At 34.5% G+C, this 15,394-nt stretch overlaps 1 protein-coding gene across 5 annotated transcripts in view; it reads left to right on the top strand.

Moving 5' to 3' along the window:
• SKIC3 (SKI3 subunit of superkiller complex) overlaps window positions 1-15,394 on the top strand; it is a 134,157-nt gene that overhangs the window by 85,259 nt on the left and 33,504 nt on the right. For all 5 annotated transcript variants that reach the window (XM_010949553.3, XM_010949554.3, XM_074360374.1 and 2 more), the window contains 12 exons: window positions 1,205-1,458; window positions 2,629-2,731; window positions 4,906-5,082; window positions 5,171-5,315; window positions 5,481-5,559; window positions 5,648-5,709; window positions 5,827-5,883; window positions 7,328-7,396; window positions 9,026-9,100; window positions 9,699-9,840; window positions 11,928-12,021; window positions 14,214-14,291. In XM_010949553.3, the coding sequence (XP_010947855.2) occupies window positions 1,205-1,458; window positions 2,629-2,731; window positions 4,906-5,082; window positions 5,171-5,315; window positions 5,481-5,559; window positions 5,648-5,709; window positions 5,827-5,883; window positions 7,328-7,396; window positions 9,026-9,100; window positions 9,699-9,840; window positions 11,928-12,021; window positions 14,214-14,291 (1,335 nt within the window). The remainder of the gene's footprint in view (window positions 1-1,204; window positions 1,459-2,628; window positions 2,732-4,905; window positions 5,083-5,170; window positions 5,316-5,480; window positions 5,560-5,647; window positions 5,710-5,826; window positions 5,884-7,327; window positions 7,397-9,025; window positions 9,101-9,698; window positions 9,841-11,927; window positions 12,022-14,213; window positions 14,292-15,394) is intronic.

Here is a 15,394-nt window from a genome sequence, read left to right as displayed (position 1 = left end):
ATGTTTAAACTCTGTTAGACAGCCGAAGTGTTCCTTAAATTAAACTCCATTTATACCCAAATGACTTACAAGTTGCCTCGTACCAGGTGGTATTTTGAGGGAAGAAATAGCAAAACTTATTTATGGTTGATTGGTTCTTATTATCTGCAAGGCACTGGAATTACTGGACAGTGAATTAACTGAAGTCCTCTTGTGGAGGTGTACGTCCAGTGATGTGACATCTTGATAATATCATATATTATAGGGTTCTTAATAGAAATTTGCGGAAGGGTAAAAAGCCAATGTTGATATCTTTGTTGTTCTCCCACTGATGAGCATTGTTTGGGACAGGGGAGATGTTGGCAGCTTGAAGGGCATTTGGAGCAGTTCATTTTTAGTAATTTGGTTTGAACTGTACTTAAGAGTGAAGAAAATATATTTGAATCAAAGTTGTTTCTGATTTACGTTATCATCTGGAATACAGGCATTTAAAACTTTTTCATGTATATGGAATTTGATCGGAAATTTAAAATATGTCTGTTATTCCTATTTTTCTACTCTTATGTTTTTGTTTTGTTAGGAGGCTTCGTGGGGGTTTATAGGCTGGTGACGCATACTGAGAAAGATACCTCTTCTGGTAGGATAGGAAACTGAAGCTCTCCCATATAGTCAAGGAAATAAATTTTGGTGAACATTTCTTCAAAAAAGTAATTTGTTCTTACTCATTCCAAAATTACAATAAAATTTCCTAGTATTGAAGAAATACACATTGTAAAAACAATAGGTATACTTGCTTTAAATAGCACTTTTACAGAGGGAACTATATTCAGTATCTTGTAGTAAGTAACCTATAATGAAAAAGTATATGAAAACAAATATATTTATGTATATATATGACTGAAACATTATGCTGTACACTAGAAATTGACATAACATTGTAAACTGACTATACTAAAATTTAAGAAAAATAAAATAAAGGGGAGGATATAGTTCAGTGGTAGAGCACGTGCTTAGCATGCACAAGGTCCTGGGTTCAATCCCCAGTACCTCCACTAAGGAATAAAAAATAAAATAAATTAAAGTCTTATAATGAAAAAAATAGCACTTTTATCCTTAGGAAGAACCATAGATATGTATGATTCAGTTAAATTATTTTCTATTTTTCTTTCGTACGTGGAAGTTGTTCAACTACTTTTAATTCTCTTACTCTTTCTTGAAATTTTAGTTTACAGGCAGCATTAAGGGCAGACCCAAAGGACTTCAATTGTTGGGAGTCATTAGGAGAGGCATACTTAAGCAGAGGTGGCTATACAACGGCCTTGAAATCCTTCACAAAAGCCAGTGAGCTGAACCCAGAATCCACATACAGTGTGTTTAAGGTTGCAGCAATACAGCAAATCCTAGGCAAATATAAGGAAGCAGTAGCTCAATACCAGCTGATCATTAGAAACAAAGAAGATTATGTGCCTGCTTTAAAAGGTAATTTCTTTTTAATAGCTCCTTTGACTTTTGTGATACTGAAGTACAAAATCCTTGAGTAAATTTTTAAATGTATCAAATAACTTGAAAAGGGCTTCTTTAGTCAACAGCAAGTGTCCAGTATGAACCTCTTATAATATAGCTTGTTATATAGAATCGAGAATTGAAGGATCAAATTTGGTTTCATAACAGTTAATAAATATGATATGATAGAGATTTAGCTTTTAAATAAATAGCATAACTGTTGGATCTAAAAATGGATCTCTAAGACAAGAATTTCCCTGCTTTTATATTTTGATAATTAATTCACTATATCCTCAGAATACCTTAATACATTTTAGTTACTTTGTAAATTATAGAAGCTCAGATTCTCAATTTTTGAACTTTAGAGGCAGATTGCATTGTTTTGTAATTATCTAAATTAATTGTATTTCCTTTATAGATACTTGTTCCTTCTTAACAAATTATTTTTGGTAATATAAAGTAAAACACCACATTCATATCTAATTAAAGTTTTTATGATTATTTCTAACCATTTAAAGAAACCTAGAGCCCATTATATTTGCTTTCCCCCATTTCCTTTTCCTTTTTCTTTTTGAAGAAACAATTGGAGTTTAATTCAGAAATACTGTATGTTTTGTGACATGTAACTTAGGCCTTGTACCCCTTTTAAAAAAAATTTTGTAAAACTCCTCCACAGAAGGAGAATTCACATTTATTAAATGTTTACTAGGCACTTTAGAAATGGTATTTTATTTAGTTTTTATAGTATAGTTTGTTGTACAGTTTTGAATATAAAGAGATCAAATCTTGTTTCATAACAGCTAATTAATAATATGATAGCAAGTAGCATCATATTAGATATTATTAGGTAATATCCCCATTTTCAAAACTAAGATTTTAAGAGATAAGTACTTTGCCCAAAGTCAAGGAAATTCTTAGGTTCCATAGATAATTTTTATCTTTTTGTACATGCTTATTCCAGCAGAACCCCACCATTTGAATTTCTTGCTAAATGTATGAAAGACCATGCTTAAAGATAATTTTTATAAAATATCATTAAGTTTTGTTTTTTGGAAAGTGGATGTAATATAACACCAATAAATTTATTTGAAGTTCATTCTAAGTGGTTCTTTTACATGTTTTAACGACTACCTTACCTGATTTCAGGTTTGGGTGAATGCCATCTCATGATGGCAAAAGCAGCTCTAGTCGATTATCTTGATGGGAAAGCTGTGGACTATGTAGAGAAGGCACTGGAATATTTTACTAGGTAGTATTACTCTTATTATTCATTGTGTTTATTTTCTTAGTATTGTAATAAAGCCAGATTTAGAAAATCACTCTGTTTATCCTGTTAGCTGTAGCAGTCATTCAGAATATGAAATATAAAGAATAATGGACTAGCAAATTAATCCTGTAACATACATATTATATTAATTTTGCACTGTGGGACAGATACAGTTTCTTGCTTTTAGCAGCTCACATGCTGGATGCATAGAGAAGGGTAGGTAGGAAGAAGCAGTCGGCTGGTGGGGCAGCAGCTTGGATACCATGTGTTAGTGTTCTTGTTCAGGACACCGAAAGGTGTGAGTATCTGTAATTGAAACTGACTGGAAAATGAGGCTTCAGGTGCACAATGTGCTTTATATTCAGTGCTCAGGGCCTATCTTAGACTCATTGGTAGGGCTGAAGGTGAAGGGAAATGAGCAATTTGGTTGCTCTTGGAGAGAATCTGTGTAGGAAAAAGATGTTAATAACAAGAAAGGAAGCCGAAAAATTTCAGTAAATCTGGTTATTTTATAGAACTCAATTCATTAGGTGGAAGTGTCTTTTGTAGTAGATGACTTTAAAAAGTACACAAGTTAGACATACACTAATTTTTTTGTCCTTAAACATCTTGTGCTTCACTTCTTTACCTACTTACCTTCGTCTCTGTTTCCTGTTTCTCTGTTGCTGTAAAATTGCTTTGCTTTGAATATGAACCAAGTCTGAGATGAAAACCTTTGTCTTTTTTCTCCCACTGATTTTTATTGCTACTTTTCAAGTCTCACATAATACATATGGCTCTTTCCAAAGAAGACGATATTGTGAAGAGGGTTTTTAAGGGTATTTCTTTGAACTAGTATTTAAGAGTAGTTGTGAACCTTTGAATGATGATACGTCAGCTACCAGTACTGCCTTTCTGGTTTCTGGATAATATGTAGCACTCACAACTAATTATAAGGAGTATATAAAACTTTTAAAGTGATATCCCCAAACTTACATTTACTTCTAGACTTAAAAGTTCAAACTATGTAAGGGTGATAGAAGTTATTTCACTTTACAGATATTTTATTTTTCATTGAATGTGAAAGGAGATAAGCGTTTAGGTTGTTAAAATTGCCAGTGTTTCTATTCTTTTTTCCCCTCTGTTTACTTCTTTCATGCTGTCAATTTTAGATATTATTATAAGATGTTTAGGCAAAGGAGCTACAAATAGTGATGTTCTTCCTCCTGATCTTCAGTGGGCTTTCAGTGATGACTGCAGTAATTAGTCTTATTTCTCAGGAAGACATTGGAAAATGATTTTTGGCTGGACTCCATAAGTAGAAAAGGCTATGAAAAATGTTCCATCTGCTTGTCCATCTGCCAGTAACATAGCTGTTTGTGATAGCTGATTATCAAGACTTGGCTTAATTGTGATATTGCTGTGTTTTATTTATAAGATTTTGAGAAGAGAAAAATGAGGAGAAATGTATAGCTGAGATTGTCTCATTCTGAAAAGAAGTGTTCTTTGTCACCATAATTAATATTTTTATTTAGTTTTTGAGCTTGTCCACTCACTCTTACTTGCTTCAATTGAGTTTTCATGTTTCCATATTTAGATTTTTGGTATTCTTGATCTCAGTAAAAATCCTTTGGACCACCAAATATAGTTAATATATCATACATTTAGTAGTCCTTTTTTGTTTGAGGGAAGATCTGTAAGCAAACTTGAGTTAATAATAATCAACTGTGAGAGAGTTACCAGCTATACTGTTTTGATTTTTGTTTAAATAAGCAAACGCAAAGAGCATAGTTAAAAAGATTCAGTATTGAAGGCAAATTGGTGTTGGACAGTTTATTGATTTGCTTATGTGATTTCTGCTGCTTCTAACAAGAATGATGAAGAATACCAAAGAAATATTTGCGAACTTTCTGGCTCTTAAACAGAGCCTTCTCCTCCTTCTCCTTCTCCTTTCTCCTTCTCCTCCTCTTCCTTTCTTTTTCCTAATAGGGAAGTGATAAGATGTAAGATGGTTAGAAGGAATAGGGTAAAGCATTCACTACATTTAACTAAGGAAAAAGCTCTTAATCAGGATTGTATGTACACTTTTTCTGTTTTAATTGTATATAGTAGTGAGGAAGATAAACTCTATACTTTCTGGAAGTAATTTATAAGAATTATACTGTTTCTTTTTTTAGGGCTCTGCAGCATCAAGCTGACGTGTCTTGCCTTTGGAAGCTAGTTGGGGATGCTTGTACCAGTCTCCATGCTGTCTCACCGTCTAAAGTGAACGTTAGTGTTCTAGGAATCCTTCTAGGTCAGAAAGAAGGAAAACAAGTACTAAAGAAAAATGAGCTCCTCCATCTTGGAGGAAGGTAATTTACAAAGATTGCCAGTTAATGACATTCAAATTGAATTAGAATGTCATAACAAAACATAACATTGACTTTTGTATTTCCATAGGTGTTATGGCCGTGCATTGAAACTAATGTCTACATCTAATACGTGGTGTGATCTTGGAATTAATTATTATCGCCAGGCACAACACCTAACAGAAACAGGTAACAACACGAATGATCTTCAAGAATTGTTGGAGAAATCTTTACAGGTATGACTTTGAAAATTTTTTATAAACTTTTTAAAACTTAAGGGCTTTTCTGAAAGATGTTTTTGATAAAGTAAATCTTGTAGTGTTTTTACATAAAACCACATTTCTCTTGATATAAATGCTGATATTCCAGGAAATAAAAATTTGTCTAATTTAACTTTTCAGTGTCTGAAAAAAGCCGTGAGACTCGACAGTAGTAACCACTTATACTGGAATGCTCTTGGTGTAGTTTCATGTTATAGTGGTAAGAATTGAGTAACACTTCAATATTTTTAGAAGATTGTCTGTTACAGTCAATGAAGTTCAGTTTTATCAAAGTGTGTATTTTTCAGGTATTGAAAATTATGCCCTTGCTCAGCACTGTTTTATCAAGTCAATCCAGTCAGAACAAATTGTGAGTGTTTCTGTGTATCTTATCTATAAAAAAGAACTTCAAAATTTAGTATTAATAATTTTCTGAGACTGCCTTGTGGACAAGGGACCTAATTTCGTATATGTGTGTGTTTTTTAGAATGCTGCTGCATGGACCAACTTGGGAGTGTTATACCTTGCAAGTGAAAAAATTGAGGTGAATATATTATCTGTTTTGTTGTATTAAAAGTAAAGAACATTTTCTATTTATGATCTCTTCATAATAGCTCAACTTCTTGTGGAGAAATACTTTGCACATTGTTATCTAGTATGCTCTCCAATTTGCTGCTCAGTGATTGATAACATTGTTTATTTTATTAAATAATGAATGTGTACGGTTTATTTTCCTGTCCTTGCCACAAGAAATTCCTGGTTTTGTAATTATGTTGGTTTTTCAATTAGACATTAAAACAATTCTATTGTGAATTATTTGGGTGTTTTTCTTTTTATATTCACATGTAAGAGGAGTCCCATATAGGCTGTGCTGGGGGTGGTATGATAAAATAAGGGCAATGATTAGTAATCTTTAGAAGCCGAAATTTAACCTCTGCTTGGGTGATTTAGATTTGGCTTTAGCAGATACTAATCCCTGTACATGCCATGGTGTAATTTGTCATACTTGAACAGTTATATATTAGAGAATTGAAACTATAGTAATGGGGAGCATGTCTGTAGGTCATGTTTAGAAATTTCCACAAGTTTATAGATAATAGCACATCTGTACTGTTTTGTGTTTCAGTCAGTATATTGAATATCATCCTTTTAAAATAGCTTCAGTAATATTCTCAGGGATACCTTAGGTCACTGCAAAGATTGCTTTAGAAGATTGTAAATTCAATGAAGAAAAATACTAATTTGGATCTTAAAATATGTGAAAATATATTTTTGAAATGTAAACAAAGCCAGGTGTTAGTTAATAACTGTGAGTGTGGTTTTGTGGTAGCATGGCACAGTTACTGCCCATGAGCTTACTTTTTTATAAGAAAAATAAGACTACTTCCTGCCACATGTAGATTGGGAAAACAATATAAAGCAGCATATAATGGCAAGTTATTCTCTGTAGCAGAAAAAAAAAGCATGCAACTTAGTGTGTCCAAGTAGGGTATCTTGAAAGTTCCCTGACTGCTTAGCACAGGTTTATGTCGACCACTCCTTGTCACCCAGTAGCAGGTACGTGTCTCAGAACTCATTGATTGTTAGTTGTTATCTTCCCAGTTAAGCTCAAAGAGAAGGGAAAAGACACAGGTTTCCTCTAATTACTTCCATCAGACCTGTGGCTTACCAAATGGATGGGTGATTGGTTAAAAGGGCTGCAGACTATGAGTTAGAGTGCCTTTTCATTGACGACCAGAATCCCTAAGCCTGTAGAGAAACTGTCGTGCCCAGCACTGTTCCAGGACTGTGTAGCTGAAACATTGTTTTCAGCATTGCCGATCGTGCTTCAGCAGTGAAGTTTTAGGTTCATGCGTATTTACAGTGACAAATCTGACTGTTCTTATTCTTTTATTTTGTGCTTTTTAAATCTAAGCAATTTAATATTAAGTTTATAAAATGAGTTGATGTGTGGTTTTTTTTTGTTTGTTTTTGCCTTTTTCCCCTAGCAAGCTCATGAAGCTTTCAAAATGGCTCAGTCCCTTGATCCAACTTATTTAATATGCTGGATTGGACAAGTAAGCTGTATAACATATATTTATGCATAACCTATGCTATAAATAACCTATTAATAGAAAGTGGTATAAATACCATGTTAGTATAAACAACGATGATAATAATGATAACAGGTAACATTGGAGGGCTCACTTTGTGCCAGTCACTGTGCTAGGCTCTTTGTATGTGGAAAATTGAAGCTCAGAGATGCCAGGTATCACTTCCAGGATCATACAGCTTGTAATGATTAAGCTTTGATTTGAGAGGCTTTGAGCACCGTCAGTCTGACATTATTATGCTTAAAAAATAAACCCAGAACTCAGCATACATTTGCTAAAAATAATGAACATTTACAGAGATCATTTTGATTACATTTTCTCATTTTCTGTAAAATCTTCATGTTTGATTTGGTACTTGTTTATGAGTGCCCACCCTCCTCCCCTACCCGCCACCCGCATAGTTTAGATTTTTGTACTGCCGAATAGGAATCAGGCTACTAGTCTGAGTCTGTCACTGACTGACTGTTTTACCTTAGCATACCACTGCTGGATTTCATTTTTCTCACCTGAAAAAGAAGGGGATTGGCCTGATTGGCCTCCAGGGTCTTCTGGTTGAGAAATGGTAATAAATTAGTAAGTGGTTCATTATTTCAGTTCAGAGAGTAGTGGGAGCATTACCCATACTGAAAAATCATTCATCAGGGTTTAGATATCTTTTATTGTATTTTACCTCGGGTCCAATTCTGATTAATTAGTAAAACAAGCAGAGTTGGAAAAAGCAAACTCTTACTCCCATCAACTGGTAGCATTGGGGCAGTGGCATTACTACAGTAATCTCTATGTAAGTCATTGGACCAAGGGGTCCCAAAATTTGCATTTCTAACTGCTCCCAAATGAGGAGGATGCTGCTGGTCCAGGGACTTCACTCTGAGTAGCATGGCTATAGGTCAGTAGATCTTAGATGCTTATCAGAGTTACCTAAGTAATTTTGCCTTATTTTTCAATTATTTTTTATTCTCAAAGATAATTTATTTCAGGAGGTAACTAGTAGATTTAATTAGAAGTGATGACAATATAAGTAAGACTCAATACTAAATTCTTAATTAGTAATGTGTGATACATAAAAAAACCCTGATTTCTTATAAAAGATAGATAAGCTTGAAAGTAATTTTAACTGTCACATAATCTATAAAGTCAAAAGCATAGATATAATTTTTAAAATCCTGAGACAGTTTTAAAAATAAACATGTTCACACTCTACTGAGATCTATGGAAGCTGAATTTCTAGGAGTGAGGACCTCCTTTTTAAAAAGCTTTCCAGTTGAATCTGAGGTGACTCTACTTCAGACAAATGCCAGTATGATTAGATCAAGGGTGAGGGGAAAGGGAGAAGGGAGTTCATCAGTGTTCTGAGGAATTTTATGTGGATTTTTCCACCACTGCCTTGTTTCAAATGGAGTTCTGCAAGCATCTGTCAGCTTAAGGGCCAATTTAACAAGTTATTCTGGTCCTCTGAGCCAAGGGAACATGGTAGCCAAGATTGAAAAAGAAATTAACTTTGCTTTTAAGCACAGCTAGTGGTTCTTCCAAACAATTTCATTTATTATTATTATTCCATTAAAACACATTAAGAACTTTTTTTTCCTTTTATAGGCTCTAATTGCAGAGACAGTTGGAAGTTATGACACCATGGACCTCTTCAGGCACACTACAGAACTCAGTATGCATGTAAGAATTTGTTCATTCTTCAGAATTCATTAGTGAATAAAGTACTACCCTTGTTGAGAAAATGAATACATGGTGGTATCAGATGCTAATGACAGCACCATTCTTTCTTAGAAACAGGTTGCTGTCTTTAGAGAACTTCAAGAGCTGATGAATAAATGACATTGGGATTTAATAGATGCAATAGTCACAAAGAATAGAAACTGAGACTCTGGGGAAAAAAAGTGAGATTGAAAAACTAAATTTAGTTGACATTTCTGGATTATTTATGAAAGCGTTTTAGAATTCTTTTGATTGATAATTATTCATTTGACCTATGGGAGTGGTGCTGAGAAGCAGCAAACCAACCCACCCGTCAGGACTGTTTTCTGCCCTGTATTTATCCCATTTAATTCTTCTACTTAGATTTGAAGCAAGTGATTTAATTATGTTCTTAGCTATATTTTATCATAGGAACTCTTCATTTAAAGGCATTTAACAGTTGACTTAAAGAAAACTAAGATGTAATGTTTACTGTGTTGAGGTGCATTGTTTCATTTCTTAATTTTTATTGGGATATTTATTACCCTATGTTCATATGTTAACTTTGGCACTTTTACAGACTGAAGGAGCAATAGGTTATGCATATTGGGTCTGTACAACATTGCAAGATAAAAGCAACAGAGAAACAGAGCTGTACCAGTACAACATCCTCCAGATGAATGCAATTCCAGCAGCACAGGTTGTTTTGAGTAAATACATAGGTAAGGCACCTGTTATATAATGGCAAGATATATGAATAACTGTCAAAATAATTTAAAGAGTTTAAATTAAATTTAAAGTTAATTCCAAATTAAATACTAATTCTTTAAGATAGGAATTTGCACTTTCCTCACCAGTGACCAAGTATTCTGCGTTAGTAAACTTTAGTAAGGATTGTTGATGAGATGAGCAATGAGAATTATTGTTACCTAATGATTCAAGATAGAAGTGATTTCCATGCTGTAGTAGAAAGCATTTTGGAGCTTAATGGGCCTTAATGCTTAGTTTTGTGATTTACTTTCTCTGCAGTCTTAGGCCAAGTATTTTACTTCCCTTAGCATCTCTTAATCTTGAAAAGTAGGGATAACAATACTGAGGTTGCAGGGTTGTGAGACTTATATGAATATTATATGCTTCAGGTTCCAAACCCAGTGCCTTTAACATCCCCCTTTAGCACCTGCTCTTGCTTCAAGATACTGGAAAAATATGTTTAGGCTTAGGAAAAGGACAGAATGCTGAAATTTTATTAACCGTCTAGTGTAATAATTTCCATTCTTCCTTAATAAAACTAACATTGGGTTTCAGTCTCAGCTCCACCACTTAGCCAAATGAAATCTTGGGCTTTTTACCAAATTGAATTTCAGTCCTCCCTTCTATAATACAAGAGTGAAAATATGTATTGCTTAGGATTTAATGAGATATATATACAAAACGTTATGCAGAGTACCCAGCCTATCCTAGATGCTCAAGGAATGTTAGTTTCACTAGCATCTTATTTGTCCCTTGACAAAATTCTAATAAAGAAGCTAGGAGTTTAACAGAAATATTGACAGTTGAATAATCTGAAGAATCAGACAGACTGAAAAGTGGGAGAGAAAATGCCTCATCACTGTAATATGCAGGATGGTAACACTCGTGCACTGAGGCTGGGGCACTTGAGTAGAAGGCAGTTTCCAGATATCAGCACTTTGGGACATTAACATGTTATGCAATGTGCCAAAAGGAATGACTAGTGAATATCTAGAGCCTCTGAGAAAGTGTATGATCAGAAATTTTGATAGGTTTCCTTACAGATGGGAAACATTTGTAAAGGATTTATATAAAGAGGTAAAGCTTTAGCTTTCTGCAAAATTCAGATACCTGGAACATGAACAAATCATTCCCTGACAATTATGCATAGCTAGATTTTTGAGTCTGTAGTGGAGCCATATCATATATTTATTTATCGAATTTAACTATGTGTACTTGGCCAAAAAGTAAGTTAGAAGCAGAAAAAAGAAGGGCAGTGGACAAGAGAGAATGCAGATGAATCGTCTGTCCTGCTGTTTGCCTCAGAGTGAGTGTGGATGGAGGGCATAGATCTTTTACTCAGCTTGACTCAGTGTGGTGACCTGTCCTTGTGTGCTGACTTTAGGATTTTTCAAGAATCATTTTGACTATGTGATTTTCACACTATGCTTTGACATTAGAACCTAACCATCACATAAGATGTGGTTATACTATACTTTGTTTAACAGTTTAAAGAATTTGAAGGCTTGCTTCCCAATACAACTAAGTACATCAGATGTATTTCTTTCTTCATTAGTAGATACATGATATGTTTTGATACTAGAATTTCAAAATACTGCATTGAAAGGGCTCAAATCATCTTCTGTTTCTAGGGTACAATACTGAATTTTTTTTTAAAACATGGAAATTGAAGCAGAACCACCAAGAGAAATTGTTACTAAATTTAATCACAGAAAGGTTTAAGTGATTAGCCAAAGAATGAATCTCCTTGTAATTCAAATGACTAGTTTTAACATGAGCTACAATTTCAAATTATTGTATCCTTGGAAATAAAAATATTTAAACTTTAAAACATAAGTAGAAACCATACATAACTATAGATGTTATTCAATACTTTTAAAGAGTCGTAAAATGATGATTGGTATTTTATAGTCATGATGAAATCAGACTACTGTTCTTAGCAATGCCAATGAAATCAGGAAATAATCTGGTGTTTAAGATTTTGAAGCAATTGAAAGTAAAACTAGTATTTTACAAACACAACCATCATGCACTTGAAAAGATATTTTTGGATTTCCAGAAAGAATTCAGAATTATGCTCCAGCTTTCACAATGTTGGGTTACTTAAATGAACATCTACAACTGAAAAAGGAAGCAGCAGCTGCATACCAAAGGTAAAGACTCCGTTTAATTGAAATTTGACCCTTATTTGTCATTTGGCCCTTTTAAAAAAACAGAGTCTCATTTTCATGAAGAAGGTACTGATAAAATATTCTGATTCTTTTCCTGATCTTTCATTATCTGTTATTATTACATCTTTGAAGGTAAAAAGATGCAGTTCCAAATTTTCAGCTGTAATTTGATTTCTTATGCTCCTCCTGTGAGAGCAAGAGAGAGAGAGAGAAGAAAAAACAAGAACCAAATTTAAAAAAACCCTCGGATTTTATTTTAGAAAAATCTATCCCTTTAGACTTTGTCTAGCTTTATTAAATGTATGTATTTATTCAGAGAGAAATGAGAACATTATATATTGGTTTGAATCACTTTAATATCTACCATATAGTACTTATTTATTCAGTAAATACTTGTTGAGCTGCTGTGTGCCAGGCAGTGTTCTTGGCACAGGCAACGTAGCTGTGAGTTTACACAGACATAGGCTCTGTTCTCACGGAGCCCGGGTTCTGGTTGGGGAGGCACATGGTAAGCTAATAAACATCTGGGATGGTAATAATTGCTAAGAAGGAAAATCAGAGCAGAGTAAAGGGCCAGACACTACAGGCAAATAGGGAATTTGAGATAGGTTTAAGAGGCGTAGGTTTACTAAGGAGGCGGCTGAGTCTGGCCTGCAGGAAGCGAGGCCACAAGCCATTGGGTTATCAAGGCAAGAGCACTCCAGGCAGAGGGAACAGCGAGAGCAAGTACTCTAAACGGGGTGGACTCGGCACGTTGAGGAGGCAAGGACTGCGTGCTCGGGTGAGACGACCAGCCAGGAGAGTGCGAGGAAATGAAGGTCAACTTGAAGTTTCATTCTCAACAAGTCAGTTGATCTGTGAATAAGAAAATTATTGGTCTTGTGAGTACTAGTTAAAAAGTTAAAAGACCAGATTAGCTCACCTCTGAGGCACATCATCATCCTAAATCTAAACAAGTAGATACTTGGAAGAAGACTTGTTAGATAAAAAAATAACCGAGATGTGTCCCAGATGCTTGCCATCGTGTACAGATCCCTCAGGCGCTCAGAGAAGCCATCACCAGATGGTGCTGGAGGCTGTGCAGTCAAGGCTTATTTTGCCAGGTGTATGTGGAAAGAGGTCTGTTTCTTTCAGTGTTACAATAAAGTTACCAGTAAAGAAACTGTATAAAAGTGATAGAATACAGCAGTGAGCACGATTTTCAGAGAACATTAAGCAGCTTTTGAATGCTTGCTACTCTTGTGGAGCGTACATTATAATTGCAAATATCATGAGTCTAATGCTGCTTTGCTTAAAATGGCAACTCCCCAGTCACTGGGATATGCACCACTTTTTCTTGACTGATCATCACTGTTTTCTGCCTTAAATGAGTGTTGGAGACTTGAAACTACAAATTAGGTATAAATCTAACTAGAGGTTTAATTTTTAATATAATACTATTTCTATACTACTATCTATTAGACTTCTCTGCCAAATTTCTGTTTTTCATGTAACTTTAGGGGCATTAAAAGTTTTTCATAGGTATTTCTCCCTGGCTAATCTTTAAACAGAAAACAAAACGAAACAAAACAAAGAGCAGAAAGTCTTATATCTGACTCCTATAGTTGCTGAGACATTTCCCTGCTTGCCCACAGGGGACTAAGCATGAGAAGGTAAAAATATGTGCTGTCGGCATGTTGTGTTTATTCTAAGCCTCTTGGGACTCCTGGTGACTCATTCCCTTCTCTGAATTCAGAGTAGCCTAAATATTTTTCTGTGTGTAACAGGTAAAGGCACATGAGAGCACTCCATTTCTTGGCTTCCTACCTCAAACTACTAGTATATAAATAATTTTAAGGGTGTCTGTGTACCTCAGATTCTATATACTTCAAGTATTTCAAAACTTTAAAACATCAATACAGTTGTTTCCCATATTTAGATTAGAATTTTTGGATTGTTTAGAAATCAAGTATGATAAATGATTTCATTTACTAAGAGGTCACTTTATTAAAGTTATTTTCCTGACAACCTAAAATCTAACTAAAAGTACGTTTGTGGTACCAATTTAATAAAATATGAGTAAGCTGTATGGAACTAGTTAAACCATTAGTAGAATTAGTAGATCCAGTTAAGGAGGAAGAGTAAAAGAATGCTGTTGCACGTGGATAATTTAAATACTTGTCCTTTTTTTAAAGGGCAATTTTGTTGTTACAGACTGCAGAAGACCAAGATACTTACAATGTTACAATGAGAAATTATGGCAGATTGTTATGGTAAGTATATTTTTTCCCATTAATTCTGTGAATCTGTTACATTTTCCTGGTGAAAGTTATGGGACTGGTGAGGTGATGTCCAGTTTCTAGAGTAGAGAGACATGTATAGATGAGTAGGATGGTGACATTCCCTGGAATACGTAATTCCCACCGCACCAAGCTGCTTTAACAGTTTCCTGTCCCTGTAAGGACACTGAACCCCAGTGTGCTTCGTGAGGAGCAGCTGTGGAACTGATGGTTGTGGACTAGACAGGAGAACATTTGGAAGACAGGTAGTTACTGTCTCTACTAGTAGAAGCCTAGTTAATTGGAAGAGGATTAGACTTACTCTGATTTGCCATATATTCTAAAACTGGGGATGGAATTAAGGGTCTAGAAACCCTTTTGAAATAGTACACAAAATTTTGTGTGTGTGTGCATTTTAGGGGTGGGGAGGGAGCCATTTAACTTCAGCTTCTCAAAGATCTCTAACTTCAAAAAAAAGATTAAAAAAAGAAAAAGATTGGAAACCAGTTATTTCAGAAGATAGAACTAGGTCCGGAGAACAGACATGTTAATGGCAGGAAGTTTTTTGGCTCAAAGTAAGGAGGGATTCCTCAAGTTGAGAGCTACCCCCAAATTGATTGTTCAGTTTGAGACACATTGTTAGAACTATAGTTTGATATTTTGGGATTAGTACCTACATCTTTTAAGTAGCTGCATAGTAGAAATCTGGGGTAGCCAACCAGTTCTTTTCTTTTATAACCATGTAACTGAATCAGAGCTATAGACAAAAAATTTTTCCTGTTTTGATTGCTTCTCCTTTTAATTCTTTTAAGCTGTGTGTTTAGGAGTTGGTAGAGTTCTTAGACTTCCAAGATTTTGTTGTAGCAGAAGATAAATATGTTGTAAGAAACTGTATGGAACAAAATATCCTTTCTCTTTAGCTTGATGTTTCATATAATATAACTGTTTTAGAAGAAAATTTATACCTCCCATTGAAAGTTGGTCATCTGATTTCTTTTTAATTTGTTTTTATTATGAAATATATTAAACATGCCAAATACAGTAATAGAGTGTGGAGCATAATTTAATGAAAAGTCAGCACTCAGAACAGATCTAAA

The sequence above is a fragment of the Camelus bactrianus genome, chromosome 3, assembly GCF_048773025.1.
Source record: "Camelus bactrianus isolate YW-2024 breed Bactrian camel chromosome 3, ASM4877302v1, whole genome shotgun sequence".
NCBI classification, from domain to species: Eukaryota; Metazoa; Chordata; class Mammalia; order Artiodactyla; family Camelidae; genus Camelus; species Camelus bactrianus.
This window is presented reverse-complemented; position numbering and strand designations above follow the sequence as displayed.